Raw genomic sequence first — 27,578 nt, 5'->3', positions numbered from 1 at the left:
ACCTGTTCCTCCATCGCCTCCACCCTCAGTGACCCAGGAGCACTGTCTGTCCTGCAACACGTCCAATTTACATTCCTTGGAAGCATCTGCAAATTGACTCTTACCAACTTTTACAGATGCACCATAGAAAGCATCCTATCAGGCTGCATCACAGCCTGGTCTGGCAACTGCTCAGCCCAGGACCGCAAGAAACTTCAGAGAGTCGTGAACACCGCCCAGTCCATCACACAAACCTGCCTCCCATCCGTTGACTCCACCTACACCTCCCGCTGCCTGGGGAAAGCAGGCAGTATAATCAAAGATCCCCCCCACCCGGCTTACTCACTCTTCCAACTTCTTCCATCGGGCAGGAGATACAGAAGTCTGAGAACACGCACGAACAGACTCAAAAACAGCTTCTTCCCCGCTGTTACCAGACTCCTAAATGACCCTCTTATGGACTGACCTCATTAACACTACACCCTGTATGCTTCATCCGATGCCAGTGCTTATGTAGTTACATTGTATATGTTGTGTTGCCCTATTATGTATTTTCTTTTATTCCCTTTTCTTCTCATGTACTTAATGATCTGTTGAGCTGCTCGCAGAAAAATACTTTTCACTGGACCTCGGTACACGTGACAATAAACAAATCCAATCCAATCCAATCCAAATTCCTTCGCAACCTGACCTCACCTCCCCCTATTGTTCTTCCTTCCTCCAGTTGCATCTCTCCGATCCCAAAATCCCCCCCGGTTCCCGCAGTCTGACCTTATGCATTTATCTCTCCATCTCCTCCTCTGCACTGCCGGAAAATCTTTTAAACACCTCAGCCCCTCTCAGCAATACATCCTCCTAAAGCAGGCCGTCTGTCGGGAACCTTCTCAAGTTCCCATTTTCCACCTCACGCAATCCCGACAGTGCTGAAGGAGGCCATTCAGCCCATCATGTCTGCACTGACCCTCTGAAAGAGCACCCTACCTCGGTCCAATCCCCCACCCTATCCCCATCAACCAACTTGGGTCTATTTAGCGTGGCCAATCCACCTAAACTGCACAAAATAAGCGATTTTCACCTTTGCACTGTGGGAGGAAACCGGAGCGCCCGCAGGAAACCCACGCAGACACGGGGAGAACGTGCAAACTCCACACGGTTACCCGAGGCCAGAATTGAACCCGGGACCCTGGAGCTGTGAGGCAGCAGTGCTACACTGTGCCACCATGCTGCCCCGGGTTCCTGGCATTATGAGGCAGCAAACAAAGAACAAAGAAAAGTACAGCACAAGAACAGGCCCTTCAGCCCTCCAAGCCCGTGCCGACCATGCTGCCCGGCTAAACTACAATCTTCTACACTTCCTGGGTCCGTATCCCTCTATTCCCATCATATTCATGCATTTGTCAAGATGCCCCTTAAATGTCACTATCGTCCCTGCTTCCACCACCTCCTCCGGCAGCGAGTTCCAGGCACCCACTACCCTCTGTGTAAAGAAGTGCTAACCACTGTGCCACCCCGAGTTCCTGCCGCTGTGATGCAGCAGTGCTAACCGCTGTGTCACTCCGAGTTCCTGCCGCTGTGATGCAGCAGTGCTAACCACTGTGTCACTGTGCCACCCCGAGTTCCTGCCGCTGTGATGCAGCAGTGCTAACCACTGTGCCGCCCTCTCTAAGTGGAGAGAGAGACTGGCAGAGTGTTGGATTTCATTCACCTATAGCTATTCCACCTTAACGCCCCTCTGGTGGCTTGGGGTCCGGTTCAGTGGCAACCGTGGTTCCAGAATCAGCTTGTGTGATTTATATTAAGATAAAGAACGCAATCGAGATACATCTTGCCGCCTCTCTGTCTTACCTCCCCTCAGATCCGATGAAGCTGCCACATATGCGAAGGTGTCCATGTTGATGATGTCGATAACCGGACTGAGAACACGGGTCGGGTCCTGACACAGAGAATGTACAGTAACTAAATGCGACCAAGCCATGATCACACAGGAACATGACAGCCTGGACCAGAAGCCACCGTTACACAGTGTGTCCTGGGACCTTACCTCAGGCTGTCTCTCTCCCTTTCCTCTGACCCTGAAGGGATGAATCACAAGGACAAATAGTAGCTCATAGAGTCATAGACGTTTACAGCATGAAAACAGCCCCTTCGGCACAACTTGTCCATGCCATCCAGTTTTTAACACTAAGCTAGTCCCAATTACCCGCATTTGACCCATATCCCGCTATACCCATCTTACCCATCTTACTGTCTAAATGCTTTTTCAAAGACAAAATTGTACCCGCCTCTACTACTGCCTCTAGCAGCTCGTCCCAGACACTCTCCACCCTCTGTGTGAAACAATTATCCCTCTGGACCCTGATGTATCTCTCCCCTCTCACCTTAAACCTATGCTCTCTAGTTTTAGACTCCTCTACTTTTGGGAAAAGATGTTGACTATCTACCTCATTATTTTATAGACCTCTACAGATCACCCCTAAGCCTCCTACGATCCAGGGAGAAATGTCCCAGTCTATCCAGCCTCTCCTTATAACTCAAGCCATCAAATCCCGGTAGCATCCTCGTAAAACTTTTCTGCGCTCTTTCTAGTTTAATAATATCCTTTCTATAATAGCGTGACCAGAACTGTACATAGTGTGGCCTTACTAATGTCTTGTACAAAGTCAACAAGACGTCCCAACTCCTGTATACAAATGTTCTGACCAATGAAACCAAGCATGCCAGATGCCTTCTTCACCACCCTGTCCACCTGTGATTCCACCTTCAAGGAGCTATGAACCTCGAATCCTAGATCTCTTTGTTCTATAACTCTCCCCAACTCCCTACCATTGACTGATTGGGTCCTGCCCCGATTTGATTTACCAAAATGCATCATCTCACGTTTATCTAAATTAAACTCCATCTGCCATTCATCGACCCACCACTGGCCCAATTGATGAAGATCCCGTTGCAATCCTAGATAACCTTCTTCACTGTCCACTATGCCACTAGTAATAAATACCAGTGGACCCAGCACTGATCCCTGAAGTAGATTATTCAGTCCATGCCCTGAGCCTGCTCCCCTGCTCAATACAACCATAGGCTTCAACTCCAGCTTAGGCCCCTGCTTCACATATCCCATAATTCCCAGAGAGATCACAAATGTGACGGAACTGTCACACAACTCTGGATTGGGTAATTCCAAAGATTCACCACCTTTGCAACGGAGACATTTTTCCTCTTCACAATCCTACATCGTTGACCCTTGACCCTTGACCCATGACCCATGTTCCGGATTCACCTCCTGGGGTAAGAATCGCACAGCATCCAGCTATCAAAGGCCCGCACACACTGGTATGTTTCTAATGGGGTTACCTCTCATTATTTTAAACTCCAGAGAGTATAATCCAAATTTATTTAGCCTCCAGGACAACCCTCTCATCAGGAAACAAAACTAAAGAATCTTTGCTGCCAACCTAAAATATGCCGAGCGAAACTGCCCGTGTTTCCAGCTGTGGTCCCAATAAACTCCTTTATTATTGGAGCGAACCTCCTCTATTCTTGTAATTCAAACACCTTAGCAGAAAGGCCAACAAGCCACTTGGTGTCATAATGATTTTGTACACATAATAATAATCTTTATTGTCACCAGTATGAAAAGCCCCTAGTCGCCACATTCCGGCGCCTGTTCGGGTCACGGAGGGAGAATTCAGAATGTCCAATTCACCTAACAGCACGTCTTTCGGGACTTGTGGGAGGAAACCGGAGCACCCGGAGGAAACCCGCACAGACACAGGGAGAATATGCCGACTCCGCACAGACAGTGACCCAAGCCCGGGTTTCGAACCTGGGACCCAGGAGCTGTGAAGCAACAGTGCTAAACACTGTGCTACCGTGCCACACTCATGCAAGCTGCATTTATGTAACTTATACAAGCAAACGCACCAAAACATTGCAAAGAATTCTGCTTTTCTATTATGATCAAAGTGACCAAGTTCACCGTTCACCACAAAATAACCCAACAGCCAGACAGGATCGATCGGTCCCTTTACTGTGCGAGAGAGACAGGATTGATCACTCTGTTTACTGTGACAGAGACAGGATCGATCACTCCCTTTACTGTGAGAGAGACAGGATCGATCACTCCCTTTACTGTGAGAGAGACAGGATCGATCTCTCCCTTTACTGTGTGAGAGAGACAGGATCTATCACTCCCTTTACTGTGTGAGAGAGAGAGGATCGATCACTCCCTTTACTGTGAGAGAGACAGGATCGATCTCTCCCTTTACTGTGTGAGAGAGACAGGATCGATCACTCCCTTTACTGTGAGAGAGAGACAGGATTGATCACTCCCTTTACTGTGTGAGAGATAGCATCGATCACTCCCTTTACTGTGAGAGAGAGACCGGATCGATCACTCCCTTTACTGTGAGAGAGAGACAGGATCGATCACTCACTTTACTGTGAGAGAGACAGGATCGATCACTCCCTTTACTGTGACAGGAGCAGGATCGATCACTCCCTTTACTGTGAGAGAGAGACAGGATCGATCACTCCCTTTACTGTGAGAGAGAGACAGGATCGATCACTCACTTTACTGTGAGAGAGACAGGATCGATCACTCCCTTTACTGTGAGAGTGACAGGATCGATCACTCCCTTTACTGTGAGAGAGAGACCGGATCGATCACTCCCTTTACTGTGAGAGAGACAGGATTGATCACCCCCTTTAATGTGCAAAGAGAGACAGGATCGATCACTCCCTTTACTGTGAGAGAGAGACAGGATCGATCACTCCCTTTACTGTGAGAGAGAGACAGGATCGATCACTCCCTTTACTGTGAGAGAGAGACAGGATCGATCACTCCCTTTACTGTGACAGAGAGACAGGATCGATCACTCCCTTTACTGTGAGAGAGCGACAGGATCGATCACTCCCTTTACTGTGAGAGAGAGACAGGATCGATCACTCCCTTTACTGTGAGAGAGAGACAGGATCGTTCACTTCCTTTACTGTGAGAGAGACAGGATCGATCGCTCCCTTTACTGTGAGAGAGAGACAGGATCGATCACTCCCTTTACTGTGTGAGAGATAGCATCGATCACTCCCTTTACTGTGAGAGAGAGACAGGATCGATCACTCCCTTTACTGTGAGAGAGAGACAGGATCGATCACTCCCTTTACTGTGACAGAGAGAGACAGGATTGATCACTCCCTTTACTGTGAGAGAGAGACAGGATCGATCACTCCCTTTACTGTGAGAGAGAGACAGGATCGATCACTCCCTTTACTGTGAGAGAGAGACAGGATCGATCTCTCCCTTTACTGTGAGAGAGAGACAGGATCGATCACTCCCCTTACTGTGTGAGAGATAGCATCGATCACTCCCTTTACTGTGACAGAGAGAGACAGGATCGATCACTCCCTTTACTGTGTGAGAGATAGCATCGATCACTCCCTTTACTGTGAGAGAGAGCCAGGATCGATCACTCCCTTTACTGTGAGAGAGAGACAGGATCGATCACTCCCTTTACTGTGACAGAGAGAGACAGGATTGATCACTCCCTTTACTGTGAGAGAGAGACAGGATCGATCACTCCCTTTACTGTGAGAGAGAGACAGGATCGATCACTCCCTTTACTGTGAGAGAGAGACAGGATCGATCTCTCCCTTTACTGTGAGAGAGAGACAGGATCGATCACTCCCTTTACTGTGTGAGAGATAGCATCGATCACTCCCTTTACTGTGACAGAGAGAGACAGGATCGATCACTCCCTTTACTGTGAGAGAGATAGCATCGATCACTCCCTTTACTGTGAGAGAGAGACCGGATCGATCACTCCCTTTACTGTGAGAGAGAGACAGGATCGATCACTCCCTTTACTGTGACAGAGAGAGACAGGATTGATCACTCCCTTTACTGTGAGAGAGAGACAGGATCGATCACTCCCTTTACTGTGAGAGAGAGACAGGATCGATCACTCCCTTTACTGTGAGAGAGAGACAGGATCGATCTCTCCCTTTACTGTGAGAGAGAGACAGGATCGATCACTCCCTTTACTGTGTGAGAGATAGCATCGATCACTCCCTTTACTGTGACAGAGAGAGACAGGATCGATCACTCCCTTTACTGTGAGAGAGAGACAGCATCGATCACTCCCTTTACTGTGACAGAGACAGGATCGATCACTCCCTTTACTGTGAGAGAGAGACAGCATCGATCACTCATAGAACATAGAACATAGAACAATACAGCGCAGTACAGGCCCTTCGGCCCACAATGTTGCACCGAAACAAAAGCCATCTCACCTACACTATGCCATTATCATCCATATGTTTATCCAATAAAGTTTTAAATGCCCTCAATGTTGGCGAGTTCACTACTGTAGTAGGTGGGGCATTCCACGGCCTAACTACTCTTTGCGTAAAGAAACTACCTCTGACCTCTGTCCTATATCTGTGAGAGAGACAGGATCGATCACTCCCTTTTCTGTGATTGAGAGAGGATCGATCACTCCCTTTACTGTGAGAGAGACAGGATCGATCACTCCCTTTACTGTGAGAGAGACAGCATCGATCACTCCCTTTACTGTGACAGAGAGAGACAGGATTGATCACTCCCTTTACTGTGAGAGAGAGACAGGATCGATCACTCCCTTTACTGTGAGAGAGAGACAGGATCGATCACTCCCTTTACTGTGAGAGAGAGACAGGATCGATCTCTCCCTTTACTGTGAGAGAGAGACAGGATCGATCACTCCCCTTACTGTGTGAGAGATAGCATCGATCACTCCCTTTACTGTGACAGAGAGAGACAGGATCGATCACTCCCTTTACTGTGTGAGAGATAGCATCGATCACTCCCTTTACTGTGAGAGAGAGCCAGGATCGATCACTCCCTTTACTGTGAGAGAGAGACAGGATCGATCACTCCCTTTACTGTGACAGAGAGAGACAGGATTGATCACTCCCTTTACTGTGAGAGAGAGACAGGATCGATCACTCCCTTTACTGTGAGAGAGAGACAGGATCGATCACTCCCTTTACTGTGAGAGAGAGACAGGATCGATCTCTCCCTTTACTGTGAGAGAGAGACAGGATCGATCACTCCCTTTACTGTGTGAGAGATAGCATCGATCACTCCCTTTACTGTGACAGAGAGAGACAGGATCGATCACTCCCTTTACTGTGAGAGAGATAGCATCGATCACTCCCTTTACTGTGAGAGAGAGACCGGATCGATCACTCCCTTTACTGTGAGAGAGAGACAGGATCGATCACTCCCTTTACTGTGACAGAGAGAGACAGGATTGATCACTCCCTTTACTGTGAGAGAGAGACAGGATCGATCACTCCCTTTACTGTGAGAGAGAGACAGGATCGATCACTCCCTTTACTGTGAGAGAGAGACAGGATCGATCTCTCCCTTTACTGTGAGAGAGAGACAGGATCGATCACTCCCTTTACTGTGTGAGAGATAGCATCGATCACTCCCTTTACTGTGACAGAGAGAGACAGGATCGATCACTCCCTTTACTGTGAGAGAGAGACAGCATCGATCACTCCCTTTACTGTGACAGAGACAGGATCGATCACTCCCTTTACTGTGAGAGAGAGACAGCATCGATCACTCATAGAACATAGAACATAGAACAATACAGCGCAGTACAGGCCCTTCGGCCCACAATGTTGCACCGAAACAAAAGCCATCTCACCTACACTATGCCATTATCATCCATATGTTTATCCAATAAAGTTTTAAATGCCCTCAATGTTGGCGAGTTCACTACTGTAGTAGGTGGGGCATTCCACGGCCTAACTACTCTTTGCGTAAAGAAACTACCTCTGACCTCTGTCCTATATCTGTGAGAGAGACAGGATCGATCACTCCCTTTTCTGTGATTGAGAGAGGATCGATCACTCCCTTTACTGTGAGAGAGACAGGATCGATCACTCCCTTTACTGTGAGAGAGACAGCATCGATCACTCCCTTTACTGTGACAGAGACAGGATCGATCACTCCCTTAACTGTGAGAGAGACAGGATCGATCACTCCCTTTACTGTGAGAGAGACAGCATCGATCACTCCCTTAATTGTGAGAGAGAGACAGGATCGATCACTCCCTTTACTGTGACAGAGAGACAGGATCGATCACTCCCTTTACTGTGAGAGAGAGACAGCATCGATCACTCATAGAACATAGAACGATACAGCGCAGTACAGGCCCTTCGGCCCACAATGTTGCACCGAAACAAAAGCCATCTAACCTACACTATGCCATTATCATCCATATGTTTATCCAATAAAGTTCTAAATGCCATCAATGTTGGCGAGTTCACTACTGTAGGAGGTGGCGCATTCCACGGCCTCACTACTCTTTGCGTAAAGAAACTACCTCTGACCTCTGTCCTATATCTATTACCCCTCAGTTTAAAGCTATGTCCCTCCGTGCCAGCCATTTCCATCCGCGGGAGAAGGCTCTCACTGTCCACCCTATCTAACCCCCTGATCATTTTGTATGCCTCTATTAAGTCTCCTCTTAACCTTCTTCTCTCCAACGAAAACAACCTCAAGTCCATCAGCTTTTCCTCATAAGATTTTCCCTCCATACCAGGCAACATCCTGGTAAATCTCCTCTGCACCCGCTCCAAAGCCTCCACGTCCTTCCTATAATGCGGTGACCAGAACTGTACGCAATACTCCAATTGCGGCCGTACCAGAGTTCTGTACAGCTGCACCATGACCTCCTGACTCCCTTTACTGTGAGAGAGACAGGATCGGTCACTCCCTTTCGATCACTCCCTTTACTGTGAGAGAGACAGGATCGATCACTCCCTTTACTGTGAGAGAGACAGGATTGATCACTCCCTTTACTGTGAGAGAGACAGGATCGATCACTGCCTTTACTGTGAGAGAGACAGGATTGATCACTCCCTTTACTGTGAGAGAGAGGCAGGATCGATCACTGCCTTTGCTGTGACAGAGACAGGATCGATCACTCCCTTTACTGTGAGAGAGAGACAGGATCGATCACTCCCTTTACTGTGAGAGAGAGGCAGGATCGATCACTGCCTTTGCTGTGACAGAGACAGGATCGATCACTCCCTTAACTGTGAGAGAGACAGGATCGATCACTCCCTTTACTGTGAGAGAGAGACAGGATCGATCACTCCCTTTACTGTGACAGAGACAGCATCGATCACTCCCTTTACTGTGAGAGAGACAGGATCGATCACTCCCTTTACTGTGACAGAGACAGGATCGATCACTCCCTTAACTGTGAGAGAGACAGGATCGATCACTCCCTTTACTGTGAGAGAGAGACAGGATCGATCACTCCCTTTACTGTGAGAGAGACAGGTTTGATCACTCCCTTTACTGTGAGAGAGAGACAGGATCGATCACTCCCTTTACTGTGAGAGAGAGACAGGATCGATCACTCCCTTTACTGTGAGAGAAAAACAGGATCGATCACTCCCTTTACTGTGAGAGAGACAGGATCGATCACTCCCTTTACTGTGAGAGACAGGATCGATCACTCCCTTTACTGTGAGAGAGAGACAGGATCGATCACTCCCTTTACTGTGACAGAGACAGGATCGATCACTCCCTTAACTGTGAGAGAGACAGGATCGATCACTCCCTTTACTGTGAGAGAGACAGCATCGATCACTCCCTTTATTGTGAGAGAGAGACAGGATCGATCACTCCCTTTACTGTGAGAGAGACAGGATCGGTCACTCCCTTTCGATCACTCCCTTTACTGTGAGAGAGATAGCATCGATCACTCCCTTGACTGTGAGAGAGAGACAGGATCGATCACTCCCTTTACTGTGGGAGAAAAACAGGATCGATCACTCCCTTTACTGTGAGAGAGACAGGATCGATCACTCCCTTTACTGTGAGAGACAGGATCGATCACTCCCTTGACTGTGAGAGAGAGACAGGATCGATCACTCCCTTTACTGTGACAGAGACAGGATCGATCACTCCCTTAACTGTGAGAGAGACAGGATCGATCACTCCCTTTACTGTGAGAGAGACAGCATCGATCACTCCCTTTATTGTGAGAGAGAGACAGGATCGATCACTACCTTTACTGTGACAGAGAGACAGGATCGATCACTCCCTTTACTGTGAGAGAGACAGGATCGATCACTCCCTTTTCTGTGATTCAGAGAGGATCGATCACTCCCTTTACTGTGAGAGAGATAGGATCGATCACTCCCTTTACTGTGAGAGAGAGACAGGATCGATCACTCCCTTTACTGTGACAGAGAGACAGGATCGATCACTCCCTTTACTGTGAGAGAGAGACAGGAACGATCACTCCCTTTACTGTGAGACAGACAGGATCGATCACTCCCTTTACTGTGAGAGAGAGACAGGATCGATCACTCCCTTTACTGTGAGAGAGAGACAGGATCGATCCCTCCCTTTACTGTGAGAGAGAGACAGGATCGATCACTCCCTTTACTGTGAGAGAGGTAGCATCGATCACTCCCTTGACTGTGAGAGAGAGACAGGATCGATCACTCCCTTTACTGTGAGAGAAAAACAGGATCGATCACTCCCTTTACTGTGAGAGAGACAGGATCGATCACTCCCTTTACTGTGAGAGACAGGATCGATCACTCCCTTTACTGTGAGAGAGAGACCGGATCGATCACTCCCTTTACTGTGACAGAGACAGGATCGATCACTCCCTTTACTGTGTGAGAGATAGCATCGATCACTCCCTTTACTGTGAGAGAGAGACAGGATCGATCTCACCCTTTACTGTGAGAGAGAGACAGGATCGATCTCACCCTTTACTGTGAGAGAGAGACAGGATCGATCACTCCCTTTACTGTGAGAGAGAGACAGGATTGATCACTCCCTTTACTGTGAGAGAGAGACAGGATCGATCTCACCCTTTACTGTGAGAGAGAGACAGGATCGATCACTCCCTTTAATGTGAGAGAGAGACAGGATCGATCACTCCCTTTACTGTGAGAGAGACAGGATTGATCACTCCCTTTACTGTGAGAGAGATAGCATCGATCACTCCCTTTACTGTGACAGAGAGACAGGATTGATCACTCCCTTTACTGTGAGAGAGAGACAGCATCGATCACTCATAGAACATAGAACGATACAGCGCAGTACAGGCCCTTCAGCCCACAACGTTGCACCGAAACAAAAGCCATCTAACCTACACTATGCCATTATCATCCATATGTTTATCCAATAAAGTTTTAAATGCCCTCAATGTTGGCGAGTTCACTACTGTAGCAGGTAGGGCATTCCACGGCCTCACTACTCTTTGCGTAAAGAACCTACCTCTGACCTATATCTATTACCCCTCAGTTTCAAGCTATGTCCCCTCGTGCCAGCCATTTCCATCCGCGGGAGAAGGCTCTCACTGTCCACCCTGTCTAACCCCCTGATCATTTTGTATGCCTCTATTAAGTCTCCTCTTAATCTTCTTCTCTCCAACGAAAACAACCTCAAGTCCATCAGCCTTTCCTCATAAGATTTTGCCTCCATAACAGGCAACATCCTGGTAAATCTCCTCTGCACCCGCTCCAAAGCCTCCACGTCCTTCCTATAATGCGGTGACCAGAACTGTACGCAATACTCCAAATGCGGTCGAACCATAGTTCTGTACAGCTGCACCATGACCTCCTGACTCCCTTTACTGTGAGAGAGACAAGATCGATTACTCCCTTTACTGTGAGAGAGACAGGATCGATCACTCCCTTTACTGTGAGAGAGACAGGATCGATCACTCCCTATACTGTGACAGAGAGACCGGATCGATCACTCCCTTTACTGTGAGAGAGAGACAGGATCGATCACTCCCTTTACTGTGAGAGAGACAGGATCGATCACTCCCTTTACTGTGAGAGAGACGGGATCGATCACTCCCTTTACTGTGAGAGAGAGACAGGATCGATCACTCCCTTTACTGTGAGAGAGATAGAATCGATCACTCCCTTTACTGTGAGAGAGACAGAATCGATCACTCCCTTTACTGTGAGAGAGAGACAGGATCGATCACTCCCTTTACTGTGAGAGAAATACAGGATCGATCACTCTCTTTACTGCGAGAGAGAGACAGGATCGATCACTCCGTTTACTGAGAGAGAGAGACAGGATCGATCACTCTCTTTACTGTGACAGAGACAGGATCGATCACTCCCTTTACTGTGACAGAGAGACAGGATCAATCACTCCCTTTACTGTGACAGAGAGAGACAGGATCAATCACTCCCTTTACTGTGAGAGAGACAGGATCGATCACTCCCTTTACTGTGACAGAGAGACAGGATCGATCACTCCCTTTACTGTGAGAGAGAGACAGGATCGATCACTCCCTGGACTGTGACAGAGAGACAGGATCGATCACTCCCTTTACTGTGACAGAGAGAGACAGGATCGATCACTCCCTTTACTGTGAGAGAGACAGGATCGATCACTCCCTTTACTGTGACAGAGAGACAGGATCGATCACTCCCTTTACTGTGAGAGAGAGACAGGATCAATCACTCCCTTTACTGTGTGAGAGAGACAGGATCGATCACTCCCTTTACTGTGAGAGAGAGACAGGATCGATCACTCCCTTTACTGTGACAGAGACAGGATCGATCACTCCCTTAACTGTGAGAGAGAGACAGGATCGATCACTCCCTTTACTGTGAGAGAGACAGGATCGGTCACTCCCTTTCGATCACTCCCTTTACTGTGAGAGAGATAGCATCGATCACTCCCTTGACTGTGAGAGAGAGACAGGATCGATCACTCCCTTAACTGTGAGAGACAGGATCGATCACTCCCTTTACTGTGAGAGAGAGACCGGATCGATCACTCCCTTTACTGTGACAGAGACAGGATCGATCACTCCCTTTACTGTGTGAGAGATAGCATCGATCACTCCCTTTACTGTGAGAGAGAGACAGGATCGATCTCACCCTTTACTGTGAGAGAGAGACAGGATCGATCACTCCCTTTACTGTGAGAGAGAGACAGGATTGATCACTCCCTTTACTGTGAGAGAGAGACAGGATCGATCTCACCCTTTACTGTGAGAGAGAGACAGGATCGATCACTCCCTTTACTGTGAGAGAGAGACAGGATCGATCACTCCCTTTACTGTGAGAGAGACAGGATTGATCACTCCCTTTACTGTGAGAGAGATAGCATCGATCACTCCCTTTACTGTGACAGAGAGACAGGATTGATCACTCCCTTTACTGTGAGAGAGAGACAGCATCGATCACTCATAGAACATAGAACGATACAGCGCAGTACAGGCCCTTCAGCCCACAACGTTGCACCGAAACAAAAGCCATCTAACCTACACTATGCCATTATCATCCATATGTTTATCCAATAAAGTTTTAAATGCCCTCAATGTTGGCGAGTTCACTACTGTAGCAGGTAGGGCATTCCACGGCCTCACTACTCTTTGCGTAAAGAACCTACCTCTGACCTATATCTATTACCCCTCAGTTTCAAGCTATGTCCCCTCGTGCCAGCCATTTCCATCCGCGGGAGAAGGCTCTCACTGTCCACCCTGTCTAACCCCCTGATCATTTTGTATGCCTCTATTAAGTCTCCTCTTAATCTTCTTCTCTCCAACGAAAACAACCTCAAGTCCATCAGCCTTTCCTCATAAGATTTTGCCTCCATAACAGGCAACATCCTGGTAAATCTCCTCTGCACCCGCTCCAAAGCCTCCACGTCCTTCCTATAATGCGGTGACCAGAACTGTACGCAATACTCCAAATGCGGTCGAACCATAGTTCTGTACAGCTGCACCATGACCTCCTGACTCCCTTTACTGTGAGAGAGACAGGATCGATCACTCCCTTTACTGTGAGAGAGACAGGATCGATCACTCCCTATACTGTGACAGAGAGACCGGATCGATCACTCCCTTTACTGTGTGAGAGAGACAGGATCGATCACTCCCTTTACTGTGAGAGAGACAGGATCGATCACTCCCTTTACTGTGAGAGAGACGGGATCGATCACTCCCTTTACTGTGAGAGAGAGACAGGATCGATCACTCCCTTTACTGTGAGAGAGATAGAATCGATCACTCCCTTTACTGTGAGAGAGACAGAATCGATCACTCCCTTTACTGTGAGAGAGAGACAGGATCGATCACTCCCTTTACTGTGAGAGAAATACAGGATCGATCACTCTCTTTACTGCGAGAGAGAGACAGGATCGATCACTCCGTTTACTGAGAGAGAGAGACAGGATCGATCACTCTCTTTACTGTGACAGAGACAGGATCGATCACTCCCTTTACTGTGACAGAGAGACAGGATCAATCACTCCCTTTACTGTGACAGAGAGAGACAGGATCAATCACTCCCTTTACTGTGAGAGAGACAGGATCGATCACTCCCTTTACTGTGACAGAGAGACAGGATCGATCACTCCCTTTACTGTGAGAGAGAGACAGGATCGATCACTCCCTGGACTGTGACAGAGAGACAGGATCGATCACTCCCTTTACTGTGACAGAGAGAGACAGGATCGATCACTCCCTTTACTGTGAGAGAGACAGGATCGATCACTCCCTTTACTGTGACAGAGAGACAGGATCGATCACTCCCTTTACTGTGAGAGAGAGACAGGATCAATCACTCCCTTTACTGTGTGAGAGAGACAGGATCGATCACTCCCTTTACTGTGAGAGAGAGACAGGATCGATCACTCCCTTTACTGTGACAGAGACAGGATCGATCACTCCCTTAACTGTGAGAGAGAGACAGGATCGATCACTCCCTTTACTGTGAGAGAGACAGGATCGGTCACTCCCTTTCGATCACTCCCTTTACTGTGAGAGAGATAGCATCGATCACTCCCTTGACTGTGAGAGAGAGACAGGATCGATCACTCCCTTTACTGTGGGAGAAAAACAGGATCGATCACTCCCTTTACTGTGAGAGAGACAGGATCGATCACTCCCTTTACTGTGAGAGACAGGATCGATCACTCCCTTGACTGTGAGAGAGAGACAGGATCGATCACTCCCTTTACTGTGACAGAGACAGGATCGATCACTCCCTTAACTGTGAGAGAGACAGGATCGATCACTCCCTTTACTGTGAGAGAGACAGCATCGATCACTCCCTTTATTGTGAGAGAGAGACAGGATCGATCACTCCCTTTACTGTGAGAGAGACAGGATCGGTCACTCCCTTTCGATCACTCCCTTTACTGTGAGAGAGATAGCATCGATCACTCCCTTGACTGTGAGAGAGAGACAGGATCGATCACTCCCTTTACTGTGGGAGAAAAACAGGATCGATCACTCCCTTTACTGTGAGAGAGACAGGATCGATCACTCCCTTTACTGTGAGAGACAGGATCGATCACTCCCTTGACTGTGAGAGAGAGACAGGATCGATCACTCCCTTTACTGTGACAGAGACAGGATCGATCACTCCCTTAACTGTGAGAGAGACAGGATCGATCACTCCCTTTACTGTGAGAGAGACAGCATCGATCACTCCCTTTATTGTGAGAGAGAGACAGGATCGATCACTACCTTTACTGTGACAGAGAGACAGGATCGATCACTCCCTTTACTGTGAGAGAGACAGGATCGATCACTCCCTTTTCTGTGATTCAGAGAGGATCGATCACTCCCTTTACTGTGAGAGAGATAGGATCGATCACTCCCTTTACTGTGAGAGAGAGACAGGATCGATCACTCCCTTTACTGTGACAGAGAGACAGGATCGATCACTCCCTTTACTGTGAGAGAGAGACAGGATCGATCACTCCCTTTACTGTGAGACAGACAGGATCGATCACTCCCTTTACTGTGAGAGAGAGACAGGATCGATCACTCCCTTTACTGTGAGAGAGAGACAGGATCGATCCCTCCCTTTACTGTGAGAGAGAGACAGGATCGATCACTCCCTTTACTGTGAGAGAGGTAGCATCGATCACTCCCTTGACTGTGAGAGAGAGACAGGATCGATCACTCCCTTCACTGTGAGAGAAAAACAGGATCGATCACTCCCTTTACTGTGAGAGAGACAGGATCGATCACTCCCTTTACTGTGAGAGACAGGATCGATCACTCCCTTTACTGTGAGAGAGAGACCGGATCGATCACTCCCTTTACTGTGACAGAGACAGGATCGATCACTCCCTTTACTGTGTGAGAGATAGCATCGATCACTCCCTTTACTGTGAGAGAGAGACAGGATCGATCTCACCCTTTACTGTGAGAGAGAGACAGGATCGATCACTCCCTTTACTGTGAGAGAGAGACAGGATTGATCACTCCCTTTACTGTGAGAGAGAGACAGGATCGATCTCACCCTTTACTGTGAGAGAGAGACAGGATCGATCACTCCCTTTACTGTGAGAGAGACAGGATTGATCACTCCCTTTACTGTGAGAGAGATAGCATCGATCACTCCCTTTACTGTGACAGAGAGACAGGATTGATCACTCCCTTTACTGTGAGAGAGAGACAGCATCGATCACTCATAGAACATAGAACGATACAGCGCAGTACAGGCCCTTCAGCCCACAACGTTGCACCGAAACAAAAGCCATCTAACCTACACTATGCCATTATCATCCATATGTTTATCCAATAAAGTTTTAAATGCCCTCAATGTTGGCGAGTTCACTACTGTAGCAGGTAGGGCATTCCACGGCCTCACTACTCTTTGCGTAAAGAACCTACCTCTGACCTATATCTATTACCCCTCAGTTTCAAGCTATGTCCCCTCGTGCCAGCCATTTCCATCCGCGGGAGAAGGCTCTCACTGTCCACCCTGTCTAACCCCCTGATCATTTTGTATGCCTCTATTAAGTCTCCTCTTAATCTTCTTCTCTCCAACGAAAACAACCTCAAGTCCATCAGCCTTTCCTCATAAGATTTTGCCTCCATAACAGGCAACATCCTGGTAAATCTCCTCTGCACCCGCTCCAAAGCCTCCACGTCCTTCCTATAATGCGGTGACCAGAACTGTACGCAATACTCCAAATGCGGTCGAACCATAGTTCTGTACAGCTGCACCATGACCTCCTGACTCCCTTTCCTGTGAGAGAGACAAGATCGATTACTCCCTTTACTGTGAGAGAGACAGGATCGATCACTCCCTTTACTGTGAGAGAGACAGGATCGATCACTCCCTATACTGTGACAGAGAGACCGGATCGATCACTCCCTTTACTGTGAGAGAGAGACAGGATCGATCACTCCCTTTACTGTGAGAGAGACAGGATCGATCACTCCCTTTACTGTGAGAGAGACGGGATCGATCACTCCCTTTACTGTGAGAGAGAGACAGGATCGATCACTCCCTTTACTGTGAGAGAGATAGAATCGATCACTCCCTTTACTGTGAGAGAGACAGAATCGATCACTCCCTTTACTGTGAGAGAGAGACAGGATCGATCACTCCCTTTACTGTGAGAGAAATACAGGATCGATCACTCTCTTTACTGCGAGAGAGAGACAGGATCGATCACTCCGTTTACTGAGAGAGAGAGACAGGATCGATCACTCTCTTTACTGTGACAGAGACAGGATCGATCACTCCCTTTACTGTGACAGAGAGACAGGATCAATCACTCCCTTTACTGTGACAGAGAGAGACAGGATCAATCACTCCCTTTACTGTGAGAGAGACAGGATCGATCACTCCCTTTACTGTGACAGAGAGACAGGATCGATCACTCCCTTTACTGTGAGAGAGAGACAGGATCGATCACTCCCTGGACTGTGACAGAGAGACAGGATCGATCACTCCCTTTACTGTGACAGAGAGAGACAGGATCGATCACTCCCTTTACTGTGAGAGAGACAGGATCGATCACTCCCTTTACTGTGACAGAGAGACAGGATCGATCACTCCCTTTACTGTGAGAGAGAGACAGGATCAATCACTCCCTTTACTGTGTGAGAGAGACAGGATCGATCACTCCCTTTACTGTGAGAGAGAGACAGGATCGATCACTCCCTTTACTGTGACAGAGACAGGATCGATCACTCCCTTAACTGTGAGAGAGACAGGATCGATCACTCCCTTTACTGTGAGAGAGACAGCATCGATCACTCCCTTTACTGTGACAGAGAGACCGGATCGATCACTCCCTTTACTGTGAGAGAGAGACAGGATCGATCACTCCCTTTACTGTGAGAGAGACAGGATCGATCACTCCCTTTACTGTGAGAGAGACGGGATCGATCACTCCCTTGACTGTGACAGAGAGACAGGATCGATCACTCCCTTTACTGTGAGAGAGATAGAATCGATCACTCCCTTTACTGTGAGAGAGACAGAATCGATCACTCCCTTTACTGTGAGAGAAATACAGGATCGATCACTCCCTTTACTGTGGGAGAAAAACAGGATCGATCACTCCCTTTACTGTGAGAGAGACAGGATCGATCACTCCCTTTACTGTGAGAGACAGGATCGATCACTCCCTTGACTGTGAGAGAGAGACAGGATCGATCACTCCCTTTACTGTGACAGAGACAGGATCGATCACTCCCTTAACTGTGAGAGAGACAGGATCGATCACTCCCTTTACTGTGAGAGAGACAGCATCGATCACTCCCTTTATTGTGAGAGAGAGACAGGATCGATCACTACCTTTACTGTGACAGAGAGACAGGATCGATCACTCCCTTTACTGTGAGAGAGACAGGATCGATCACTCCCTTTTCTGTGATTCAGAGAGGATCGATCACTCCCTTTACTGTGAGAGAGATAGGATCGATCACTCCCTTTACTGTGAGAGAGAGACAGGATCGATCACTCCCTTTACTGTGAGAGAGAGACCGGATCGATCACTCCCTTTACTGTGACAGAGACAGGATCGATCACTCCCTTTACTGTGTGAGAGATAGCATCGATCACTCCCTTTACTGTGAGAGAGAGACAGGATCGATCTCACCCTTTACTGTGAGAGAGAGACAGGATCGATCACTCCCTTTACTGTGAGAGAGAGACAGGATTGATCACTCCCTTTACTGTGAGAGAGAGACAGGATCGATCTCACCCTTTACTGTGAGAGAGAGACAGGATCGATCACTCCCTTTACTGTGAGAGAGAGACAGGATCGATCACTCCCTTTACTGTGAGAGAGACAGGATTGATCACTCCCTTTACTGTGAGAGAGATAGCATCGATCACTCCCTTTACTGTGACAGAGAGACAGGATTGATCACTCCCTTTACTGTGAGAGAGAGACAGCATCGATCACTCATAGAACATAGAACGATACAGCGCAGTACAGGCCCTTCAGCCCACAACGTTGCACCGAAACAAAAGCCATCTAACCTACACTATGCCATTATCATCCATATGTTTATCCAATAAAGTTTTAAATGCCCTCAATGTTGGCGAGTTCACTACTGTAGCAGGTAGGGCATTCCACGGCCTCACTACTCTTTGCGTAAAGAACCTACCTCTGACCTCTGTCCTATATCTATTACCCCTCAGTTTAAAGCTATGTCCCCTCGTGCCAGCCATTTCCATCCGCGGGAGAAGGCTCTCACTGTCCACCCTGTCTAACCCCCTGATCATTTTGTATGCCTCTATTAAGTCTCCTCTTAATCTTCTTCTCTCCAACGAAAACAACCTCAAGTCCATCAGCCTTTCCTCATAAGATTTTGCCTCCATAACAGGCAGCATCCTGGTAAATCTCCTCTGCACCCGCTCCAAAGCCTCCACGTCCTTCCTATAATGCGGTGACCAGAACTGTACGCAATACTCCAAATGCGGTCGAACCATAGTTCTGTACAGCTGCACCATGACCTCCTGACTCCCTTTACTGTGAGAGAGACAAGATCGATCACTCCCTTTACTGTGAGAGAGGCAGGATCGATCACTCCCTTTACTGTGAGAGAGACAGGATCGATCACTCCCTTTACTGTGACAGAGAGACCGGATCGATCACTCCCTTTACTGTGAGAGAGAGACAGGATCGATCACTCCCTTTACTGTGAGAGAGACAGGATCGATCACTCCCTTTACTGTGAGAGAGACGGGATCGATCACTCCCTTTACTGTGAGAGAGAGACAGGATCGATCACTCCCTTTACTGTGAGAGAGATAGAATCGATCACTCCCTTTACTGTGAGAGAGACAGAATCGATCACTCCCTTTACTGTGAGAGAGAGACAGGATCGATCACTCCCTTTACTGTGAGAGAAATACAGGATCGATCACTCTCTTTACTGCGAGAGAGAGACAGGATCGATCACTCCGTTTACTGAGAGAGAGAGACAGGATCGATCACTCTCTTTACTGTGACAGAGACAGGATCGATCACTCCCTTTACTGTGACAGAGAGACAGGATCAATCACTCCCTTTACTGTGACAGAGAGAGACAGGATCAATCACTCCCTTTACTGTGAGAGAGACAGGATCGATCACTCCCTTTACTGTGACAGAGAGACAGGATCGATCACTCCCTTTACTGTGAGAGAGAGAGACAGGATCGATCACTCCCTGGACTGTGACAGAGAGACAGGATCGATCACTCCCTTTACTGTGACAGAGAGAGACAGGATCGATCACTCCCTTTACTGTGAGAGAGACAGGATCGATCACTCCCTTTACTGTGACAGAGAGACAGGATCGATCACTCCCTTTACTGTGAGAGAGAGACAGGATCAATCACTCCCTTTACTGTGTGAGAGAGACAGGATCGATCACTCCCTTTACTGTGAGAGAGAGACAGGATCGATCACTCCCTTTACTGTGACAGAGACAGGATCGATCACTCCCTTAACTGTGAGAGAGACAGGATCGATCACTCCCTTTACTGTGAGAGAGACAGCATCGATCACTCCCTTTACTGTGACAGAGAGACAGGATCGATCACTCCCTTTACTGTGAGAGAGAGACAGGATCGATCACTCCCTTTACTGTGAGAGAGACAGGATCGATCACTCCCTTTACTGTGAGAGAGACGGGATCGATCACTCCCTTTACTGTGAGAGAGAGACAGGATCGATCACTCCCTTTACTGTGAGAGAGATAGAATCGATCACTCCCTTTACTGTGAGAGAGACAGAATCGATCACTCCCTTTACTGTGAGAGAAATACAGGATCGATCACTCTCTTTACTGCGAGAGAGAGACAGGATCGATCACTCCGTTTACTGAGAGAGAGAGACAGGATCGATCACTCTCTTTACTGTGACAGAGACAGGATCGATCACTCCCTTTACTGTGACAGAGAGACAGGATCAATCACTCCCTTTACTGTGACAGAGAGAGACAGGATCAATCACTCCCTTTACTGTGAGAGAGACAGGATCGATCACTCCCTTTACTGTGACAGAGAGACAGGATCGATCACTCCCTTTACTGTGAGAGAGAGAGACAGGATCGATCACTCCCTGGACTGTGACAGAGAGACAGGATCGATCACTCCCTTTACTGTGACAGAGAGAGACAGGATCGATCACTCCCTTTACTGTGAGAGAGACAGGATCGATCACTCCCTTTACTGTGACAGAGAGACAGGATCGATCACTCCCTTTACTGTGAGAGAGAGACAGGATCAATCACTCCCTTTACTGTGTGAGAGAGACAGGATCGATCACTCCCTTTACTGTGAGAGAGAGACAGGATCGATCACTCCCTTTACTGTGACAGAGACAGGATCGATCACTCCCTTAACTGTGAGAGAGACAGGATCGATCACTCCCTTTACTGTGAGAGAGACAGCATCGATCACTCCCTTTACTGTGACAGAGAGACCGGATCGATCACTCCCTTTACTGTGAGAGAGAGACAGGATCGATCACTCCCTTTACTGTGAGAGAGACAGGATCGATCACTCCCTTTACTGTGAGAGAGACGGGATCGATCACTCCCTTTACTGTGAGAGAGAGACAGGATCGATCACTCCCTTTACTGTGAGAGAGATAGAATCGATCACTCCCTTTACTGTGAGAGAGACAGAATCGATCACTCCCTTTACTGTGAGAGAAATACAGGATCGATCACTCTCTTTACTGCGAGAGAGAGACAGGATCGATCACTCCGTTTACTGAGAGAGAGAGACAGGATCGATCACTCTCTTTACTGTGACAGAGACAGGATCGATCACTCCCTTTACTGTGACAGAGAGACAGGATCAATCACTCCCTTTACTGTGACAGAGAGAGACAGGATCGATCACTCCCTTTACTGTGAGAGAGACAGGATCGATCACTCCCTTTACTGTGACAGAGAGACAGGATCGATCACTCCCTTTACTGTGAGAGAGAGACAGGATCGATCACTCCCTGGACTGTGACAGAGAGACAGGATCGATCACTCCCTTTACTGTGACAGAGAGAGACAGGATCGATCACTCCCTTTACTGTGAGAGAGACAGGATCGATCACTCCCTTTACTGTGACAGAGAGACAGGATCGATCACTCCCTGTGGTAGTATGTATTGGGGGTCATGTGGGACTGGAAGCCCTAATGTCATTGGCTGACAGATCCCGGGTCCTGATTGGCCGTTGACCTCATACTCCGCCCTGAAGGCGAAGTATAAGAAGCCGGTGCCTTCCCCCGCATGCCAGTTTACTATCGGGCTGCTGGGGAACAGACACGCTTAATAAAGCCTCATCGACTTCACTCTGCTTGTCTCACGGAGTCTTTGTGCGCCACAATTTATTAAGCGTGCCTAAAAAGGACTATGGAGCTCAGGATCATTCCAGAATGCCTGAGGATCAGCCCCCACGCAGTGAATGCAGCAGCAGCCTTCAAACACTGGCAGACTTGCTTTGAGGCCTACATCACATCGACCACAGGCCGAGTCTCAGATGAACAAAAACTGCAGGTCCTGCACTCGAGGGTGAGCACGGAGATTTTCACCCTCATTGAAGACACCCGCGATTTCCAGACGGCGTTCGCAGCACTGAGAAGTCTCTACGTTCGCCCAGTTAACCAAATCTACGCTCGCTACCAGCTCGCGACGAGACGGCAAGCTCCCGGAGAATCGATGGACGAGTTCTACGCTGCGCTGCTGATTTTGGGACGAGCCTGCAGCTGCCCGTCGGTGAACGCAAACGAACACACGGACATGTTAATGCGCGATGCTTTTGTTGCAGGTATACAATCCTCCCAAATCCGCCAAAGACTTCTAGAAAAAGAGTCACTAGGACTCTCAGAGGCACGGGCCCTGGCAGCCTCGCTGGACGTAGCCGCGCGTAATACCCGCGCCTACGGCCCCGACCGCGCGGCAGGCCATTGGGCCCCGTACGTACCCGCCGCGGCAAACCCCCTACCCCCCCCCCCCCGGACACCCCACAGGCTTGCGCAGTCCAAACGCCGAGTCGCACCGGGGGCGCCCGCAGTTATTTCTGCGGCCAGGCGAAGCACCCCCGACAACGCTGTCCGGCCCGCGCAGCCATCTGCAAAAGCTGCAGCAAAAAGGGCCACTATGCGGTGGTGTGCCGGTCCCGCGTGGTCGCCGCCGTCCCGGGAGAACAGGGAGCCCTACAGGCAGTCTATGCCTCCCAACCCCCCCAGCACGCCATGTGCGACCCCCAGGCGCCGCCATTTTGGGTCCCGACCACCGCGGCCCCGGGAGAACTGGGAGCCCTGCACGCCGCCTACGCTCCCCAACCCCCCTCCCCGCAGCCCATGTATGACCCGCCGCCGGCGCTCCCGATTTGGGTGCCAGCCAACACTCTCCACGGAGAGGAAGGGGTTTTCCGTATCCCGAACGCCACCCTCACCCCCGTCCCGCGCCCCACGCCTGACCCGCCGGCGCCACCTACCTTGACCCCGACCACCGCTGTCCCCGGCGAGGGAGCTCCGCGCGGTGCCAGCGCTCGCGGCCCCACGACTGACCCGCCTGACCCGCCGACCTGGGCCCTCGCCCCCGTCCCGCGCCCCACGCCTGACCCGCCAGCGCCGCCGACCTGGGCCCTCGCCCCCGTCCCGCGCCCCACGCCTGACCCGCCGACCTGGGCCCTCGCCCCCGTCCCGCGCCCCACGCCTGACCCGCCAGCGCCGCCGACCTGGGCCCTCGCCCCCGTCCCGCGCCCCACGCCTGACCCGCCGACCTGGGCCCTCGCCCCCGTCCCGCGCCCCACGCCTGACCCGCCAACGCCGCCGACCTGGTCCATCACCCCCGTCCCGCGCCCCACGCCTGACCCGCCGGCAATACAACTCACCTGGACCCCGACCTCCGTCCCCGGCGAGGGACCTCCTCACTGTCCCAGCGCTCGCACTGACCTGCCGGTCCCCAGCGAGGGAGCTCCGCGCGGTCCTAGCGCCCGCGGCCCTGGCGCTCGCACCAAAGGAACTCCGCGCGGTCCTAGCGCCCGCGGCCCGGGAACTCCGCGCGGTCCTAGCGCCCCCCAGACCCCCCAGCACTCAATGTGCGACCCGCAGACGCCGCCATTTTGGGTCCCGACCACCACGAGGGGAGGAGGGGCCCCGCCATCTTGGACCGCCCCCGACCTGTACGACGCATGGGGGCGGCCATTTTGTCCACCCCCGACGCCATCTTGTGACCCCTCATCTACGGGCGAGGTATGGGGGCGGCCATTTTATCCATCCCCGACGTCCTCTTGGACGGCAACAACGGACCCCACCCCACTACTACAACCACGGCTCGCTTCGGTTACGCTCGATCAGGCTCGGCCCCGGACTCTCCAGACGACGACGACAACGGTCCTAATTAACGGCCACGAGACGCCATGCCTAGTCGACTCCGGGAGCACGGAAAGTTTTATACATCCCGACACGGTAAGACGCTGTTCCCTAACTACCTACCCCAGCGCACAAAAGATTTGCCTAGCTGCAGGATCCCACTCCGTACAGATCCAGGGATTCTGCATAGTTACCCTAACGGTACAGGGGAGGGAATTCAAAAACTACAAACTTAACGTCCTTCCCCAACTCTGTGCCCCCACCTTGCTGGGCTTAGATTTTCAATGTAACCTACAGAGCCTTACGTTTAAATTCGGCGGCCCCATACCCCCACTCACTATCTGCGGCCTCGCCACCCTCAAGGTGCAACCCCCGTCCTTGTTTGCGAACCTCACCCCGGATTGCAAACCCGTCGCCACTAGGAGCAGACGGTACAGCGCCCAGGACCGGACCTTCATTCGCTCCGAAGTCCAGCGGCTACTAAAGGAGGGCATAATCCAGGCCAGCAATAGTCCCTGGAGAGCGCAGGTGGTAGTAGTGAAGACAGGGGAGAAACAAAGGATGGTCATTGACTATAGCCAGACCATCAACAGGTACACACAACTAGACGCGTACCCTCTCCCCCGCATATCCGACATGGTCAATCGGATTGCCCAGTATAAAGTCTTCTCCACCGTGGACCTCAAGTCCGCCTACCATCAGCTCCCCATCCGCCCAAGTGACCGCAAGTACACAGCCTTCGAGGCAGACGGGCGATTATACCACTTCCTAAGGGTCCCTTTTGGCGTCACAAACGGCGTCTCGGTCTTCCAACGGGAAATGGACCGAATGGTTGATCAACATGGGTTACGGGCCACGTTCCCGTACCTCGACAATGTAACCATCTGCGGCCACGATCAGCAGGACCACGACGCCAACCTCCAAAAATTCCTCCAGACTGCCAAAGCCTTGAACCTCACGTACAATGAGGACAAGTGCGTTTTTAGCACCGATCGGCTAGCCATTCTGGGCTACATAGTGCGCAATGGGATAATAGGCCCCGACCCCGAACGTATGCGCGCACTCATGGAATTTCCCCTCCCGCACTGCCCAAAAGCCCTGAAACGCTGCCTGGGGTTCTTTTCATACTACGCCCAGTGGGTCCCCCAGTACGCAGACAAGGCCCGCCCCCTAATACAGACCACGGCTTTCCCGCTGTCGACAGAGGCTTGCCAGGCTTTCAGCCGCATCAAAGCGGACATCGCAAAGGCCACGATGCGCGCCATCGACGAGTCCCTCCCCTTCCAGGTCGAGAGCGACGCCTCTGACGTAGCTCTCGCGGCTACCCTTAACCAAGCGGGCAGACCCGTGGCCTTTTTCTCCCGAACCCTCCACGCCTCAGAAATCCGCCACTCCTCAGTGGAAAAGGAAGCCCAAGCCATAGTGGAGGCTGTGCGACATTGGAGGCATTACCTGGCCGGCAGGAGATTCACTCTCCTCACTGACCAACGGTCGGTTGCCTTCATGTTCGATAATGCACAGCGGGGCAAGATCAAGAACGACAAGATCTTGCGGTGGAGGATCGAACTCTCCACCTTCAACTATGAGATCTTGTACCGGCCCGGAAAGCTGAACGAGCCGTCTGATGCCCTATCCCGCGGGACATGTGCCAACGCACAAATTGACCGCCTCCAAGCCCTCCACGAGGACCTCTGCCACCCGGGGGTCACTCGTTTTTACCACTTCATCAAGTCCCGCAATCTCCCCTACTCCTTAGAGGAGGTCCGTACAGTCACAAGAGACTGCCACATCTGCGCAGAATGCAAACCGCATTTTTTCAGGCCAGATGGAGCGCACCTGATTAAGGCTTCCCGCCCCTCTGAACGCCTCAGTCTCGATTTCAAAGGGCCCCTCCCCTCCACCGACCGCAACGCGTATTTCCTTAATGTAGTGGACGAATACTCCCGCTTCCCTTTTGCCATTCCCTGCTCCAACATGACCGCGGCCACAGTCATTAAAGCCCTGAACAGCATATTCACACTGTTCGGTTACCCCGCATACGTCCACAGCGACAGGGGGTCCTCTTTCATGAGTGACGAGCTGCGCCAGTTCCTGCTCAGCAAGGGTATAGCTTCAAGCAGGACGACCAGCTACAACCCCCGGGGGAACGGGCAAGTAGAAAGGGAGAACGGCACGGTCTGGAAGGCCGTCCTACTGGCCCTACGGTCCAGGGATCTCCCAGTTTCACGGTGGCAGGAGGTCCTCCCGGACGCTCTCCATTCCATCCGGTCGTTATTATGTACGAGCACTAATCAAACTCCTCACGAGCGTCTCCTTGTCTTCCCTAGGAGGTCCTCCTCTGGAACGTCGCTGCCGACCTGGCTGGCGGCCCCAGGACCCATCCTGCTCCGAAAGCACGTGCGGGCACATAAGGCGGACCCGTTGGTCGAAAGGGTTCACCTCCTCCACGCAAACCCCCAGTACGCCTACGTGGAGTACCCCGACGGCCGACAGGACACGGTCTCCCTGCGGGATCTGGCGCCCGCCGGCACCACGCACACCCCCCCCGGCACCATCAACCCAACCGCCCCCCTTCCTGCCACCGCCGCACCCCGCGACCGCCCCCTTCCCAGGAGGATCAGCCCCCCTCCCCTTTGCACCGACAGCTAAAACCGTGCGGTTCCCGGAGGCGACAACGCTGGTACAAGCACTACCACCACCGCCGGGGCCGAGGCGATCGACACGGACGACCAGGCCGCCCGACCGACTCGTGGCGTCGATGTAAAACAAAGATGGACTGTCCAATGAACATTTTGTTTTCATATATCCTCTGTAAATAGTTGTAACAGGACGATACTGTCCAATACGGTCCTACCATGTAACTGTTCTCTCCTCCCAGGACCAGTACTGTAAACCCTTACCACCATACGAAGCATCACCCCGCCGGGTTCATTTTTGACAAGGGGTGAATGTGGTAGTATGTATTGGGGGT

General features: G+C 50.5%; 1 protein-coding gene across 1 annotated transcript in view; it reads right to left on the bottom strand.

Moving 5' to 3' along the window:
- Positions 1–27,578, bottom strand: part of LOC140411162 (polypeptide N-acetylgalactosaminyltransferase 14-like) — a 457,946-nt gene that overhangs the window by 62,564 nt on the left and 367,804 nt on the right. The window contains exon 7 of the mRNA XM_072500240.1: positions 1,825–1,912. Within this exon, the coding sequence (XP_072356341.1) occupies positions 1,825–1,912 (88 nt within the window). The remainder of the gene's footprint in view (positions 1–1,824; positions 1,913–27,578) is intronic.

This window comes from Scyliorhinus torazame, chromosome 4, assembly GCF_047496885.1.
Source record: "Scyliorhinus torazame isolate Kashiwa2021f chromosome 4, sScyTor2.1, whole genome shotgun sequence".
NCBI lineage: Eukaryota > Metazoa > Chordata > Chondrichthyes > Carcharhiniformes > Scyliorhinidae > Scyliorhinus > Scyliorhinus torazame.
This window is presented reverse-complemented; position numbering and strand designations above follow the sequence as displayed.